The 16,757-nt window shown below is 39.2% G+C and overlaps 1 protein-coding gene across 10 annotated transcripts in view; it reads left to right on the top strand.

Annotated features, from left to right (window-relative positions):
• LRFN2 (leucine rich repeat and fibronectin type III domain containing 2) overlaps positions 1-12,800 on the top strand; it is a 153,725-nt gene extending 140,925 nt beyond the window's left edge. For all 10 annotated transcript variants that reach the window (XM_048297860.1, XM_048297854.1, XM_048297862.1 and 7 more), the window contains one exon: positions 9,983-12,800. In XM_048297860.1, the coding sequence (XP_048153817.1) occupies positions 9,983-10,901 (919 nt within the window). In that variant the 3' untranslated portion in view covers positions 10,902-12,800. The remainder of the gene's footprint in view (positions 1-9,982) is intronic.
• The last annotated feature ends 3,957 nt before the right edge of the window (positions 12,801-16,757 follow it).

Genomic DNA, 16,757 nt, shown 5'->3' with positions numbered 1-16,757 from the left:
ATAAACTAAAGCTTGTTTTCTTGCTGGATGGGTTTTACTTTCCTTTTCAGTAATGGATTTGTCACTCTTCACACAGTATGCTTTCGGTCCAGGCTCAGCTTTGAAAGAAGCAGGGTGTCTCTGGTTGGTGAGCAATGCTTTTGTCTAATTTTGGTATCACAAACTGAAAGGATATAACTGTGTTTTATCCTTTCATAAAGCATTCCAAAATTCAACATCTCCACATCTTTCTAGCCTATCCAGTCCTTCTAGCCTGCCTTTTCCTTTGCTTTATGTGCAATAACCAGAAAGTGGCAAAATGTCAAACTTCTGCTTTAGGAAATGCCTTCATTACACATCTATGTTTCTTTTTTCTTTTTTGTTTTCTGCTGTTTTTCTCCCCTTAGGAGACCATATTTTTGACCATTAGTGATTTTTGCACCCCTTGTTCTCATTCTGCATATGAAAAAACAATTTTTCCCTAGTGTTATTGCAAAAGTCACCTTGAATAATTCTGGTTTTCTTTACCTTATGCATGTTTCATGGAAATTTTGTTCCAAAAGGTTTTCTTGCTCTTCTAGCTCAGAATCGAGAAGCTTGATGATTACTTTGCTTATATGTTTTTGAAAAAGTTTCCTCAGTTTACAAGAAGCAAGCAATTCTTCTGTATCCCTTTTACATAGTAAAAGGTATTTCCAGTTTGCTAATTGGGTAGAGGGTTTGCCAGAGAGGTTCTCTAAACATACATAAACTATGGCTGTGTCTTTGGTGAGTTGATAGATATTTATTTGCCTCATTTTTCAAGAATTGGTAAATGCAGTTCTTCCTTTCTCTCCCCTGGGAATTGAACTATTTTTTTAACCTTCATGATAAGAGAGATGCTTGAGATTCTGGTAGATAACCATTCCTTATTGCTTGAGACTATCTACAGGTTCAGTCACTGGGATGGAGAAACACTTGAATGATATGTGTTTAAACTTTTTAATAATGCATAAATTGTGTCTTAAACTGATGCTGAGACATTCTTCTGTACAAACTGATATATTGGAGTATACACAGTTTCTATGGGTAGTGATGCCCATTTCATTTCATTTCATTTCAAGATTCTTGGTTTTGGTTGGAATAATTAGAATAGTCTTGTCAGCTGTTAGCTGACTCCACACTTCTCTTTCCAGTGCACAAAGATTTTTTTAACAGAAGAACTTGAAACAGCATGTTGGAGTTTGCTTTGGCCAGCCAATTACAAAATACGGGCAAAAAAACCTAACTTCAAGCAGTGCCTGGAGTTTCTGTCATTCCAGCATGACCTTCTGGACGTAAAATTATCCTATGTGGTAGGACACCAAGTTTCTGCAGGACATGTGGGTTTCAACCTAGTGTAAGTGCTCTGAGCTGCAAGCATGAAGAAAATTGCTAGTATAACTGAGGATCCCCTTCATTTCAGCTCACATGAGCTCTTACAGAAAAAGGAGGTGGACATCTGTTAACCACCATAGGATCCCATCATTATAATTTGCACAGATTTCACTGCCTGGAAATAAGCGGAAAACCCCACTTGTAAATCTCAAGAAAGGACAGCATATAGATGAATCTGACAGCTGTGTTCTGCCAGGAAAATAGCAAATTCCCTTCTTCAAATTAGTTTCATTTGAGTTCTGAAATGTGCTCATTACTTCTAATGCTGCTCCCTTCTGGTGACCTCTGCTGGTATGGTAGGATGACCTTTTCTGATGTAACTGTCCAACACTGCAAAAAAGAATTCGGAATTACTTGAGTTAGAGAGAATAATCATGACCCTTCAGCCAAGTGTATGAGCCATTTGTCTATAAAAAACTGAGAACAGTGTGTCCCAGGTCCCAAACTCTGCTTAATGACTCGAACACCCCTTTCATGGAAAAGTTTTACCTCTTCCCATCTTTAGAAACAGGGTGGTTATAATGTGTTGCTGCATTATCAGTTGCTGACTTTACACGCTGTTGAGTAATCTGAAATATACTGGCTGGCTCTTTGAAATGTTGCTGTGAGTTATGATAGCTTTCTAACTCTACATTTACATGTAGATACAGAGTGAATTCATTAGTGTGGCTCTGCATTGTTTCCATAAATACTTCAGCTTCACATTTACTAACAGAAATATTGTGTGGGCTTTCAATTACTCTGCTAATGAGCTTAAATATGTTTTAGTTGGATTTGAATTAGTGTGAGGAATTTTTTTTCTGAGGCAGTTAGTATAATGAGGTGAAAGGTGTTCTCTGTGTCGCTGAATAGCTTGGGTGTGACTGGATTAATCTTTAGTGCTGACAAGGCTTCCTAGAGTGTACCTGCTTTCCCTCTAAAGATAAAATTGAAAGCTCAGGGCACTAAATGTCTGCTGCTGTCATGTCCACATGAAATAACTTATAGCACAGATCAGGGAGCCTGAAAGTCTAATTTTGTGTTGTCAAACCAACATGAACGAAAATGAGATTGTCCCAGAGCAGTAGCTTGCCCCTGGACAGATGAAGTAAGAACCTTGACTGATTCAAAGCATCAGAAGATGGTTCTGGTGATCTTCATTCATCCAAGCACCTCACCCATTGTGCCCAACTGCAGCTCCCTGTGGTTTGCAAGAATCTTGTTGAGAATTGTAAGGAGAAGAGGGTTTTCCCTTAGAGCAATGGCAATGGAGTGGAGCAGAATACCTTGTACCATGGTTCCCCTTTCTCAGCCTTGTGAAGTAATGTCCCCTAGAAGCCTACACTTTCCTCTGTCACCTGCTAAATTACTTCAGAGCACTCCCAGGGGACATTATTCAGCAGCCTATCAAAAAATTTTATATTCTCTGAACCAATAGTTTAAAGTTTGGGATGTTTTGTGGTTTTTTTACTTTCCTTTGTAACACAAGGCATATATTCATTATCAGTATCTCTCTGGCTCACCATCTTCTGACAGGCATATCAATTGCTTTTGTCTCTGCCTTCTTTTCCCCACCTCCAACCCCACTTTTACAAAAAAGCAGAAAAGAACATAAGCAAATTAGGAAATAATAATGAAATGATATGTACTATATGTTTTATTTGACAAGACAGATTCTCTGAAGGGCAGCTGGATGTATGAGCAATAAGAACACAAGTTTTAGAAAAGCAAGAAGGGATTTGTGTTTAATAATAAATATTCCATCTGAAGGCAAAATTATGATCACATATCATAAAACCCCCCAAAACTAATAAAATAAAAATGCAGGAAATTATTCATGCTGGGTTGATTTAGTGTTTACTGAACAAGTCTGGCTACCTCCTGGTATTATCTGACATTTCCTTATGTTGACGTGACTGACAGAGGAATTATGCCCTGTTGCTAATACTAACAAATATCTCTTTTCCCAGAACACCAGAAATACAACTGTCATTTTTTCAAGTTGCAGGTCACAATAGGTCTCTGTCTTTCCCAGATCCTAAATTAAAAAATTGTGAATCAGATGCCAAAAGAGAGATCACACACAAAATATACTTGGTAATTTTTACCTGTTTTTTTTTTTTTTTTTTAAATTCCTGAGGCCTTAGCATAATCTGAAGACACGTATTCAAAGAATTCTTTTGAAATCTGAAGGATCAGAAATTAATCTCCATTGTTAGCTTACTTAATTTGTAATAATGTTTTAGATTTTATTTTCATTCCATCACTACAGAAACTGGGGCTTTCCAGGATAAAAATACAGAAAAAAATTACATGAGTATATACCATAAAACTTTCAAGCAAATCACAAAGGTTGGAAGCCAAGAATGCTAAGTGTGCAGCCCAAATTTGTCAATTGCATGCTCTTGCTCCCAGGCAGTACATCATGTGTGACATTTTCACTTCAATTTAGATCCTTCTAGTCTTCCTCTATATTTTTCTGCCCTTTTCTCCAGAGTTCTTAATCTCTGTCCACCATCTGGGCTTTTCCCACTGCCTAGATTCACTTCACTTTCTTTACAATTGTCTTGGCTTTGCTGAAAGATCTTCACCTTTTTTTACAAGATTTTTAGTCAGTCTTTCTCCGGTATGCTGATACTTTCTATCTCCCATTGATACTTTTCCTCTCCTCTACCATCCTACTTTAATCCTACTGTGGTTGAAGGTGGACACTCCACCTGAAATGTAGGACTCTATTAGACCCTTCTACAATACTCAATGGCAGATTACCTGGATTTTTTTTTTTTTCCAGAAAAACATATGAAACTGGGCTGAAGGAAAAAAAAAAAAAAACCAAACCAACAAGTATCTTAAAACAGGGAACTAACTTATAAATGAAATAAAGGATCACTGAAAAATGAGAATTGTTCATATTCCAGTGTTTAACTTTTCTGGATTGATTTCTAGTTCTGAGAGTAATGTTTTGCACTTAAGTGAAAGCAACTTAATATAAGAGGAAGTTTAGGAGTGTACAGTGAGACTGATATTTTCACAGTAAGGCATTACTATACAGAGAATTTAGTGTGCTAACTAAATGGGATATAATTTTACAAAGCAATCGCTATTTTGCCCTGGCACCTCTCTTTCTTTTCCCCTCCTCATTGTAAGTTACAGTGCATAATGACACCACCAGCTAGCAGTTGCTCCGTAATTAGTGTATAGTCTACAACAGCTACAAAATTCACACCCTAGGAATTAAGGTTTTTTTACCTTTTTTTTTTTTACTTCTCCTTTTTCTGATACAGCATTTAATAAATTAGCATGACTCTATTTTGAGCTCCTGGCATTTATTTCAGATGGAGAAATTGTATACAGGTAGTGTATAGACCCAGATAATAAATCAAAAATTGTGCATAGATAGTATATAGTACTGGGTAATATAAAAAAAAAAGAAAAAAGACTATGAGAAAAGCAACATAGTCTAGCATGTTAGTATAAAACTGATTCTTGGAAGTTGCAAGTACCTTCCCAAAGGAATTGCCTTGACAGGTCCCTACAAGTTCTGTGATTAAAGCAGTTTTGGGCTAAAGCTAGATGGTATCATATCCTTCCTTTGATGGAGAAAAGGAACAGAATTGCCTAGCCAATTAACCTAATCTGGGTTTTGTCTAATTTGTCTGTTTTGCATAACCACAGTATTAACCAGCAGTTCAGTCCTGCTAATCCCCAGTGCTACATAGAAGAAAAGAATCGTTTGTATATTACAGTGTAATCACAATATCTGCTAATTTCCTCCGATACAATACAGGCCTCCTTTGAAAGAAGATTGCTGGCATTATCCCCATTTTATAAATGAGGAGATTTACAGTACAGCAAAATGATTTCTTGGGAACTGAGAGTTACTGATAAAGTGGAGCCTGATATCAATGTAGCTGATAAAGGAAGAATAAAACTCAGTTATCCTAAATTCTCAGCACAGTTCACTTTCTGCAAGCTTCAGTGCTCACTTACATCTGGGATTACTACTGAAGTCTGCAGCAAACCTTTTTCCCTTGTATTTCTAACTAATTTATTTTCTAATTTCCTTAATATCACCACACTCTGAAGTGAATAATTACAAAATTGCTTGCTTTCTGTATGTTGTGTCCACAAGGACATAACAAGGACATTTGGTGGTGGTACAAAATAAGGTTGACTTCAAATAAGAGTTCTAGCACTCTCCTTCCCTGTTTTTAGAAAGTGTCTCATGGACTCATTTTGGTGCTTTCACAAAATGAGACATGAATCTCCATGGATTGAAGACCATGCATTTCTTGAAAAAGCCCTGCAAACTTTCATCTTGGCTTCATAGCTCTTCATCACACATTAACTCTCCTAGGAGCATCTGCCTACTGCTGTTCTAGTTCACATGCTTATGCCATGCCCCAATCCTGGCCATAGGTCTCCTCCTCTTCCAGCAATTGTACCAAAGTGTGAGAGAAGGGGGCTTTTTCTTGTAAATTAAGAAGGTCATTTGTAAGACCCCTAATCCTCTTTTTTTCCTTATAGAGGCAGGATTTTCAGAGAGGTCAGAAACTTGTTAATATAGGAATAGTTTTCTTTGGGGTATTTTGACCTTCAGATAGGATTCAGAAGCTAGATTAAGAATCAGAAAACAAAACCCTGGCAGGAATGTGGAGATTTGCCTGCTCCTCCTACTCCAAAGAGAATGAACCAAATGAGGAAGGCAGACATTACTGTGTTTTATGTGTTTGGACAGTGACATTTCTGTGAGATTTTCAAATTTTGTCTTGACCTAGCTGGGACTAAATTTACACTTTCCCCATTGATGTATTTGTGTATTTTCTTGCTTTCCCAGTCCTCACTTCTCCTGGATTCCTTAAACTAAAATACATTAAAACCTTTCATAAGCTATAATCTATAAGCAAATCTTTTCTTAGTTGATCTCCTCCTGCAGTTAGTCAACTGTCGCTTTATTTTTCCTGAAGAAAAGCTAGTATCAGGTTTAGATCTCTATTTCTCTTCTGTGATAAGAAGCATCTCTGCAAGATCACCCTGCCCTGAAGAGCAGGCAGACAATATCGAGCTTGTTTCTTCAAGATACCTCAACAGTTAAGTGTGTTTGCTATCTGAGGGCTAGCGAGTGAACACCAGGATCTTCTGAGTTCTAAAAGCTAACGACTTTCAAAAGCTTATTTTGACCTCTAATGCAGCACATCCTTGCTATCTGAAACCAGCTTTCTGTGTTTAGCTGATGAGTGGACTGAACAAGCCCTGCAAGATGTCTGCCTAGATCCAGTTTTACTGGCCCCTCTTAGTTTTACTGCAGCTCTGAGCCATTGAGTCCCAGAACCAGGGCATGGTGGTCCATGATTAATGGCACGGCACGTATGGAGGAGCCATGAAGAGACACCCCCTCTTAGGCAGCAAAGCAAAGATTGAAGTGGCATTTTGCAGCTACCTGTGTTGGGGAAAATCAAAGAAAGAGTCATCAATATCCCAGAATGAAAATGTGTCTGCATTGATTTTAGATGTGGGGAGCGTTAAGAGATGTCATCCATCATATCTGACTGGCAGTATGTTTGGGGAGGGTAGACCAAAGCGTGGAGGAGTGCCAAAATGCTCTTAAAATTTGGCAAGTTCAAGAAAAGATGATCACCTTCCCTGTAAGATAGAAAACTAAGTCTGAAATTAATTACTTAACTCCTAGTACTCCTGAAATTGTTACTTATTCCTATGCTCAGCTGTTCCTTGGCAGAATAATTAGAATATTTTACAAGAACATTTAAAGTTTATTTACAGAAACAACCAAAATTCTTCATTTTAGATGTATATGGAGAGTTGTTTGCTTTTTCCTTAATTGAGATTACAACTGTGATTTTATATAAACCTATTATAAGTCCCAATATTATCGCAGCTGTAGCTTCCAGGATTGATTGAATTTATGAATGACTCAGTTTCTTTTAAAGGTTAAGATGAGGTTTTTATTATAGTACATTTCAACACAGTTAACCTGTCCATGCTTTAGGACTAGTTATGGCCTCACTTCTGTACATTTAAAAATAGATTGGCTTTACATTTCTTCCACTATTCACTATCTGCCAGTCCTTGAAATATTCTAGGCAGTTACATTTCCTTGGAAGCTTGTGTGTAATTGTGTTTGAAGAAAGCAAATTGTAAATGATTTGGGCTATCAGTGTCCACTGAAATTGGGCATTAGTGTGTGAGCCTGAACAACTGTATTTCTATTTTTGTATGTTTGTTTGCTTTTGTATGTTTGAAAAGAGCCACATCCTCACCTGAGGCCAGACTGAAGGGCTGTGTCAGTAGAGAGAAAGCATAAACACAGAGACGACCAGACATGTGCAAAGCTATGAAGCGTGTAAACCCGGGTGTTTGCTGCTTGCTTGGACACAGTGGTCTCTCTTGCCTCTGTGTTTCATCAGTGCAAAGCCAAAGGAACCACTCTAACAGATGGTATTACAGTCCTGTTTTTCCAAGAGTTATGACCCAAGTCCAAGACCCAATTTGTAGGGCTGACTACTCTTTCTGCTAACAGTGCAACTTGTTTGTAATGAGGTTTTACAGTGAAATAACTTCTGAATGACTTTACACATGGCAGAATGTTTTTAAGCTTTGGGCTGGTAGTGATGGTGAAAAGTGGAGTATAGCACTACAGAAGGAGATTGGAAGCAATTGGTGAAACTATTCCAGAGTTTAAAATCAAATGTTTGACGATCAATAGTATTCTGTTATTCCATATATCATCCTTAGTTTGTACATATATACTTCCTTGAACAATTCAACAGAGTGCAGTCTGCTGTGGGCGGTGGGGTTTTGTTCACAGAGCCACAAGGAGAGTAGAATAATTAGAAATAGCTTGAGACCAAATATTTCAACTTTTGGAAACAATTTTAGCAACATTATCTGGAGTGTTTCATGAGGGCTGCTTTATGACCTCTCGGCTCATTCTGAATAGCTCATCTATATCTGTGTCAAACAGCTCCATTAGGATGACAAATGTGCCTAGAATCCCAAATACACATTGAGTAAACCTGCCAGATGATTATATTCCAAGCGTCTCTCACTGATCTTTCTTTTCCTTACAGAATTTTTTTCTGTGTTTGTTTGCTTTTTAAAAAGGAGCCACAACCTCGCCTGTGGCCAGACTGAAGGGTTGAGTAAGTGGCGTGAATGCATAAATACAAAGATGATCAGAAAATCATCTTTGCAGTGCCTTGACGTTGCTGCTTCTCTGTGCAGGTCTGTTCCCTCCCACTGCACAGAAGGTGCTCGGCAGAGCTGCAGTTTGTGCTAGCTGTGGCAATGATTTGAGGCTGAGGAAGCCTGGCACTCCCACAAGGAGTCTGCCTTGCTCCTGTGCCCAGGCCTTACCATCCCAGATAGTCACACCAGCTCACTGTGTGTTCTAAGTGCCTGTAGGACTCCCTTTTTGCTGGTGCAAAAGACCTGCAGATCTAAGTCATAATGGGCTGTTTTAATTTCAGCTTTTTTTCTCTCACTCAAGCCTGTAATGAGGCAGTAATGAGAAACATACATGGGGTATCTCTTTGGTGTTATTCTTGGCTACCCACCAGGCACCAAATCTGGGATTCTCCACTGTGTCCCACTAATGTGCTGCAATTTTCACCAGTCTGAAATGGGGGTAGACCATGTTCATTCCCATCTGCTAATTTTGAATGCGAGTCATGCTCTAATATTGCATGAGTTCAAATGACTGCTTAAGTTCTGTGGCAGCAAAGAATAATGTCCATAAATGTCCCAACTTGGAGCACAGCTTGGGCCTAGCTATTTGGTTTTTGGACATGGAATTATACATGAGCAGAATTTTTTGTTGTAAATAATCCTTCTTATTTCCATCCCTGTATATTCCTACCTCTCCTCACGCTTCCACAGCCCATACTGCCAATGCCAGTGTGTCTTTTTCACTCACACAGGGGAAGGTGGTTGCAGGGATAAATTTCTGGCAAAGATGATGATGGTAGCTGCATTTTTAGGAGATATTTTCCAGAGTGGGGAGTAGGAGGATGGGGAAAGTAAGTGGGAGAGTGGAGAAAAAGAGAGACATGGTTGCCTGCCTTGCATTCTCAGTCAATGAGAAAACTAAGCATAGAGCCTTGTCTTCACAAGGTAAGTAATCTGCTGATGTTAGACAGTAAATGTTCAGGCACCTGTGAAGTGATGTGACAACTGCCATGTTGAGACTCAGCAAGCACAAGGGTCATTTGCATACTAGAAAGAACGGCTCTTTGTATGTTTTTATTCTGAGTTATTTGTTCAGGTTTGAATATATTTCAGATTAGGACAGATGCAGGTGAGGAGAAAAAAAATCCCCAGTCTAGTCTGGTCTGCTTTTTCTTATTTCCTTTATTACACAGTTGAGAGCTGGCCCTCAAAACTTGGGTGTTACTGAATGCTGGGATGTTGAACTCGCAGGAGCTGGGAAGCTTGAATGCTTGTTGGAATTTTATGGCTCTGAATTTTATGGCTCTTCTCTGCCAGTGCTCGGAACAGTTAACACTATGTTGTTCTTATGTCTGTTCTCTCTTACCTTTGTGTCAAGAGTAATCAATTCTTTTTTCTTTTTCTTTTTCTTTTTTTTTTTAAGGATGATACCAGCTACAAACAAGGCCTTTGTTGTAACCAACCTTGTTTCTGGAACAGGCTATGACCTCTGTGTCCTGGCAATGTGGGATGACACGGCCACAACCCTTACTGCCACCAATATTGTGGGATGTGCCCAGTTCTTCACCAAAGAAGACTACCCTCAGTGCCAGTCAATGCACAGCCAGTTCCTGGGTGGGACCATGATTCTGATCATTGGAGGCATCATTGTGGCAACTCTGTTGGTATTCATTGTAATTCTCATGGTCCGCTATAAGGTCTGCAACAATTCCCAGGGGAAGATGTCTAATGTCAGCAACGTCTACTCACAGACAAATGGAGCACAACCAGTTCAGAATGGAGTCTTGCCCCAAGTCAATCCCAAAGTGGTGGTGAGAAATGAACTTATGGAGTTTAACTGTCAGTCTGCACGGAGCAGCATCTCCTCTTCCTCCAGCTCTGCAAATAGCCGTGACTGTGACAACTACAGCCTCCAAAGTGAACAGGGTACATTGTCCAGTAAATGGAGGCCTCCTTCCCGGTCAAAACACAATATTGACCGGCTAATGGGAGCTTTTGCCTCCCTGGAACTGAAATGTCAGAAAAAGGAGGAAATGACAGACTCCAGAACTTCCACAGTGGCCCGCCACTCGGACAAAGAGCCACTGCTGGGCCAGTCGGAGTCCAAATTCCGCAGCTTCCTCATGTTGCCTCTGGAGGGCAAAACTAAACGTAGCCATTCTTTTGACATGGGAGACTTTGCCACATCTCAGTGTTGCACCTATCCAAAAAAGATAACAAACATTTGGACAAAGAGGAGCCTCTCAGTCAATGGCATGCTTTTGCAGTATGATGACAATGACCTAACAGGAGCAAAAGGGACATTTGGGAGCTCAGAGTGGGTAATGGAAAGCACAGTGTAAATATCAGTGTCTCCTCCCTTCTCTTCTCCCCTCGTGTTATAAAGCGTGGTTTGCTTCAGGGCCATGCAATTGGAAAAAGAGGGGAGGAAACGTTTTCAGTTGTACTGGCCAAAAAAATAGGTAAGCAAGTAAGTAACAGGGATAGTAAAAGAGAAAGAGGGTCATGAAATGTGAATAGGCACGTATGGTACCATTCCTGTCTGGCCCCAACTAAACCATGTGGGAATGTTTCAAAGAATTTGCTAGTTGTATTTAGCATTGCTTTCCAAAAGTTACTCAGACTCTTGGTGAACCTTCACACAAGATTAAACAAGGAGGATGAAAAGGGGTTTAACAGCAGAAATTTAATTTTACAGGGTTTCTTTTTATTTTCTTTCTTTTTTTTTAATGGCACCACTATTTTTTTTTTTTTAACCACAGAAATACACTTCTGTGGATATGACTGGTGCTAGGCTATATCTGGTTGTCATTGCAAGTGATTTTCTCAAAAGTGCAGGCAGGGCACCCACAGGGACAGATAAGAGTAAATTGTTCAGCATAATCTCATGGTGTTAACTGTGATATCTGGGCAAACAATATTTGTTGTTGAATGGACTTTTGGTTGGGATTTAATTATTTCTGTTCTGCTTTGATTTGTTACTGCTTTTGAGTTGCTTTTTTCCCACAACAGAAGGTACATTTCTATGCATATTTTGGTTTTGTTGTCAGCCTCATCAGATACCCCAGATGGAAAGGAGGATATGTACAAAGGTCAAATATCTGATGTACTGTATAACCCACCTCTAATACCATCCCTTTTTGTCCTAGGAAAAATTGAATCTAGGGACAAATTAAAAAAAATATCATCCTCTTTCTTCCATCTCCTTCATAGCCTCTGCTTGTCAATGCTCAAGGCATATTGGAGCAGATATTGAGATCTGTAGGGATGCTGCTATCAAAGATGGGAAAAATAGTTATCAGGATACCCTAACAAAGGACAAAGAAAGGGAAAACAGAAGTAGCTCCTGGGAACTCTCCACATTATGAATACGTGGCTTCTGGTAGAGGTCACATTCCTCACTCTGCTAAAATGACACACTTGCACCCTACTGTGACAAAAGCTCCTTGTCTGTACAGTCCCATGACATGTCTTGACTGTACCAGTAACATCAGGAAAATTAAGTTTTTGTATATTTCAGGGGATTGGTTATGTTTCAAATTAGCCACAAAAGTTGAGTTAAATTTGGGTGTCTCAGAGCAGGGGGTGTCCCATGTATCCCCTGCATTACATGCATCCCTTCCCCAGTCTGGTGCACTCCTATTCCCCTGTCTCTCATCCTCAGGAAGATACTTATAACAGGAGCTCATCAGGGTTTGTAAACAGATTCTCACATTGGTTTTCGGTGAGCATTGCTGTGGTTGTAAAAAATACACATGGCCCATCCAGCAGAATTTATTGTCCTTACCAATTTTACTGCGATTTCTAGCATTCTGCTGGCTACTGCGACTGTCCTGTCATTTGTTTATTTATTGTTTGATCAGCTGTTGGGAACCATTCTGAAATTGCGCATTGTTACTATGATTTTGTAAAAGATGTGGAGAAAGTGTGCAATGCACAGAGAAAATTACACATGAAAAAACTCTATGTATATTTTTTTTAAAAGGTTCAGAGATATATTGTGACATGGCTGTGTACTTGATCTTGTATCTGTCATGTTTCCTACTTGGAGTTTTAGATAATGACATCCCTGTGATCAGAATATTTTTTCCTTTATTTTCTTTCTCTTTTTTTTTTGCTACAAAATGTACAGTAAAAAAACATCCTTGGGGAAAAAAAAAGGACCTGCTTTTCATTTATTCATTATTCTGTGGTCTGCTTTGAAACCTAAGAAATAATTATTTCTTAAATTATGTTGAAAATTTAGACATTTGCTTTTTCTTTCCCACAAACTGTCTTTGACTTCAGGATTTTAGGTATAAAGTAGGAATCAAGAAATATATACTTTTTTGGAATTCATAAGAAAAGATCCCGTAAAAGGCATTTCACCTCTTTTTCTGTTGTTACATTTATGCAGATCTATATTACTAGAGTACTCTAAACCCTGATCCAAAATCTGCAGACAGGTTTAAACAATTTTAAACTTAGGACCTGACTTTCTGTAGGATTTTGCTCAGATTGTTGCTCACCAACAACATTAATAGATTCAAGAGAGATCCAATCAAACTTTGTTTGGAACATTTTTCAAACTCTCTGTTTTTCTAATGCTTTCTGAGACGAATGACAGCTCCAGTGCCAGAATCTACATAATCCAACTGTCCAGATGGCAGTTCATATTAACCATTAATGACATTTTTATTTACGTTGCACTGAAAACTCTTAAAGACGTTCATGTAGTGAGTTAGTATTTTTCTTTTCCTTGTTCCACTGTGGTGCAGTTGGAGTTTTTTATTATGCTGCTGCTTTGCTCTGAACATGACATCTGGGTTGTTTTTAATTTAGACATTGAGTTCATCTTCAATGTTAGTAGCATATTCAGCCATGAATTTTCAAAGTATATCACATACTCTTTTCCCTCTTAAAGAGGAATACTTCTCTTTCTCATTCTCATATAAAATTAAAGGAAGTGAGCCAACAGATGCAATTTTAAAATAATGGATAGCTGCCAAAGAACCAAGGTAAAAAATTCCACATTCTAGGAGCTGCATTTATTACTGTTAATCATAATATTAATTCATTTAGCTTTAATGAATGAGGCTACATCCACATCAGCTGATTTGAAAATACTGAGCAAAATTAAACAGGTGCCAAGCAACTACCTTTGGTGCTCACAGTACTTGATAGGAAGAGGATTCAGGGACTCACAGGTGAGTCAGGGAGCCTCATGTCGAATCAGCAAGTGGCCAACCCTCAGAGAGGGTTGGAGCCACTTCTTGGTTGTGATCATCCTTCAGGTGCCACCAGCCACTGCCCTACTTCCCCAGACAACAAAGCAGGCCTTTGGAATTATCCCATGGCTTCCCCTTCACCCCTTTGAGAACTGCTGAAGACAGCTCTGTGGTTTGGGTTACATTCTGAATCCATGCCCTAATTGCTAAGGTGCAGCTAAGGCCCCAGGGTCCTCCACACTCAATCTGACCGATCTCTACCTTGCCTCTGTTCTCCTGTGTGTACCTCACTCAGCACCTCTGGATTTGATTATTCTTCTGTAGTGCTGCTGTGTGGTAGGGATTCTTTCTTTCCTCACTTCTGTGCACAAGTGCACATCAGTGGTTCCTGAAATGGTACATAGATGCCCACTTACTTGGTGCAATAAGTATTTTCACACACCATTGAGGAGCTGAGCTAGCTCCAAAGGTTAGTCCTCTCATCTCAGAAGCCTACACTGAGAAGTTTATATAGTGTCTCACAAGTTAGTACGGGGTAGCCTGCTGTGCAGCTGCACCAGCTGTGCTTTAGAGGCAAAGTTCAGGTAGTGCAGATAGTAAGGAAAACAAGAGATGAACAGGAGCCTTCTGAAAAGAGAAGCCTGAGAAATTAAGGGTGCTAGAGAATTTAAAGTGAAGCCTGTGGGAATAATTAAAGACATCTGCATATGCATATGTAACTCCTGTAAGTTAACTTTTTGACATGTTTTATAATAGTGGAACTAGCTTTTTCCCCAAAAATATATGCCATTGACTTGAAAGAAGAAGATATGATTCCACTGTGAAATTCCACCCACAGTTAGTTCTGCTGAAAACCCAACCCAGATCCCCAAAATATCATCCTATCATCCTGGAGAATATTAAAAAAGATGACAAAATGGAAATTTCTGAAAGTAGTGATTATGTGGATTTCATTTGATGTCTGCTAGGAACCATTGGTTGTATGAAATGAAAATAAACGTGTGTGTGTGTGTGTACCTGTGTATGTACACATGCACAGCAAAGCAGACCAGACTATTTCCTTACATTTATATCCATGAATTGGAATATATTTCTGGTTTCAAATGTTCTTTCTGAGTTTGCCAACTCTAGAGAGCAGCAAACTTTCCCGCTTTCCTTACAGGAGGGCAACCCATTTTATATATCTCCAAACTACATGCTGTACTTGACTATAATTTGGATTAATTCACTTGTAAAGCAATTCATAATAAGCAATGAGAGGTGCCTCTGCCCAACATGATGTGAGATTGAAAGGGTGGTAGATTTTCCTTTGCTAAACTTGTTTATATCCCAAACCATGGGATTGATCTGCTCTGGAAACAGAAGAAAATAATATTCCAAAAGCCTGCTTGTTTCATTTGTCACTCTTCACCCAGAAAAGGGTTGCAAAGACAGATGACCAAAGGCAGTCCTTTGAGGTTTCTGAATGAGTGCAATAAATGCAGCAATTTTAATACAGCAAATTTAAGCACTTTCTAACCAGGAGGGCAATGAATAATTCCACGTGATAGCTAAGAAAACATTTTAGTCTTTGAACATCTTGAACGTCACATCTGCTTGCAATCTTTTGCACCCATTAACCCGCGGGTAACCCACAGTACATCATATGGTGCTCACAGCACGCCCTTCTACCCCTTGCAACCTATTTCTCTGGAACCTGTTCTCAGTGAGTCTCTGTGTTCAGTGTTTGTAATTGGACAATTCTGGATGTGTAATAGTATTCTGGATGTGGAATTACCAAGAGACGTTATTAATATCTTGCATATTTCACCTTTAAATTTCCCTAAACATGATGATGGGATCCCTCTGAAAACATTAAATTAGGATTGGTTTTAGGCTGTGGGCCAGATGAAAACCAAATCAAAGAGTGCCTTGAAGCCCTTGCTTTCAATATGGGAATTTTATATTCTGCAGGATGTTTTCCTTGTCCTAATTAATTTCTCCTTAATCCCCAAAGGTACAGCATTCCTTAGCATCAGCTGACAAAAGGCCCTACTATACGAAACAGTGCCAGATGCTTATTCCCGATATTACACTTTCAGCAGATGGCAAATGTCAGAGATATAAATATACATCCAGACACAGATATATCAGCAACTGCAGGCATTTGTATTCATGCATATACGTTCCCTTGCACACGTGCACATGTTGCGCTCTTTGTCTGTATGGTTTATGATGTACAGGTTTCTTAGCTTGGTAATAAAGGAACATTTACATTTTTCGAGAAATACTAATGGAAGAAAGGGAGAGAGAGAACAGAAACCTCCTCTTTATAAGAAGAAGATTAGTTGATAATCTGCATCTCATCCCAGATGGGAGAGATCAGTGCTTCAAATGGACTTAATTGGTGGAGAAAGTGTTCATGTATTTCCTGTGACCACAGTGAAGGCTTTACTCCTCCATTAGGGCATTCACTCAGCTGCTCCCACCACATGCTGCAGATATGTCTCCTGTTGATGAGTACTTGTGTTCTGCAGGGAGGCAAGCAGTCATGGGGAGCTACTGTTCTGCATTCACTGTCCCTGTTTGGGCTCTTAAATGTGCTCAGATGACACTGTGCTTGTTGTGCTCTAGTTAGTTAGTTTGTTTCTTGGGAGAGGGCAGCATCAGCTGTTGTACTCAGTCACGTGAGGAGCCCAGGCACAAAGCTAGAGAAACTGGTGGGAAACAGAAACATTGAAAATCAGTGGCCTGTACAAGAAGAAAGTAAATCCTAACTTTTAAATCCATAAATCTTAGTTTGTAAATAGGAGAGGAAAATGCTCCATTAGTTACCTGTAGAGTTACAGAGGTGGGCATCAACTTATGGCTGAAGTTTGCCCATAATATTTTTCATGCAATGAGAAATTGAATGGATGTCTTTGATGACACTTTCCAGGTTCCTTCTGTGGGACTAACCTATTTTAAAAGTATTAATACTCCTATTGTCTTCTCTGCAATGAACAATGCAGG

The sequence above is a fragment of the Corvus hawaiiensis genome, chromosome 3, assembly GCF_020740725.1.
Source record: "Corvus hawaiiensis isolate bCorHaw1 chromosome 3, bCorHaw1.pri.cur, whole genome shotgun sequence".
NCBI classification, from domain to species: domain Eukaryota; kingdom Metazoa; phylum Chordata; class Aves; order Passeriformes; family Corvidae; genus Corvus; species Corvus hawaiiensis.
The sequence above is the reverse complement of the archived record's forward strand: the minus strand, read 5'-3'. Positions and strand labels throughout refer to the sequence as shown.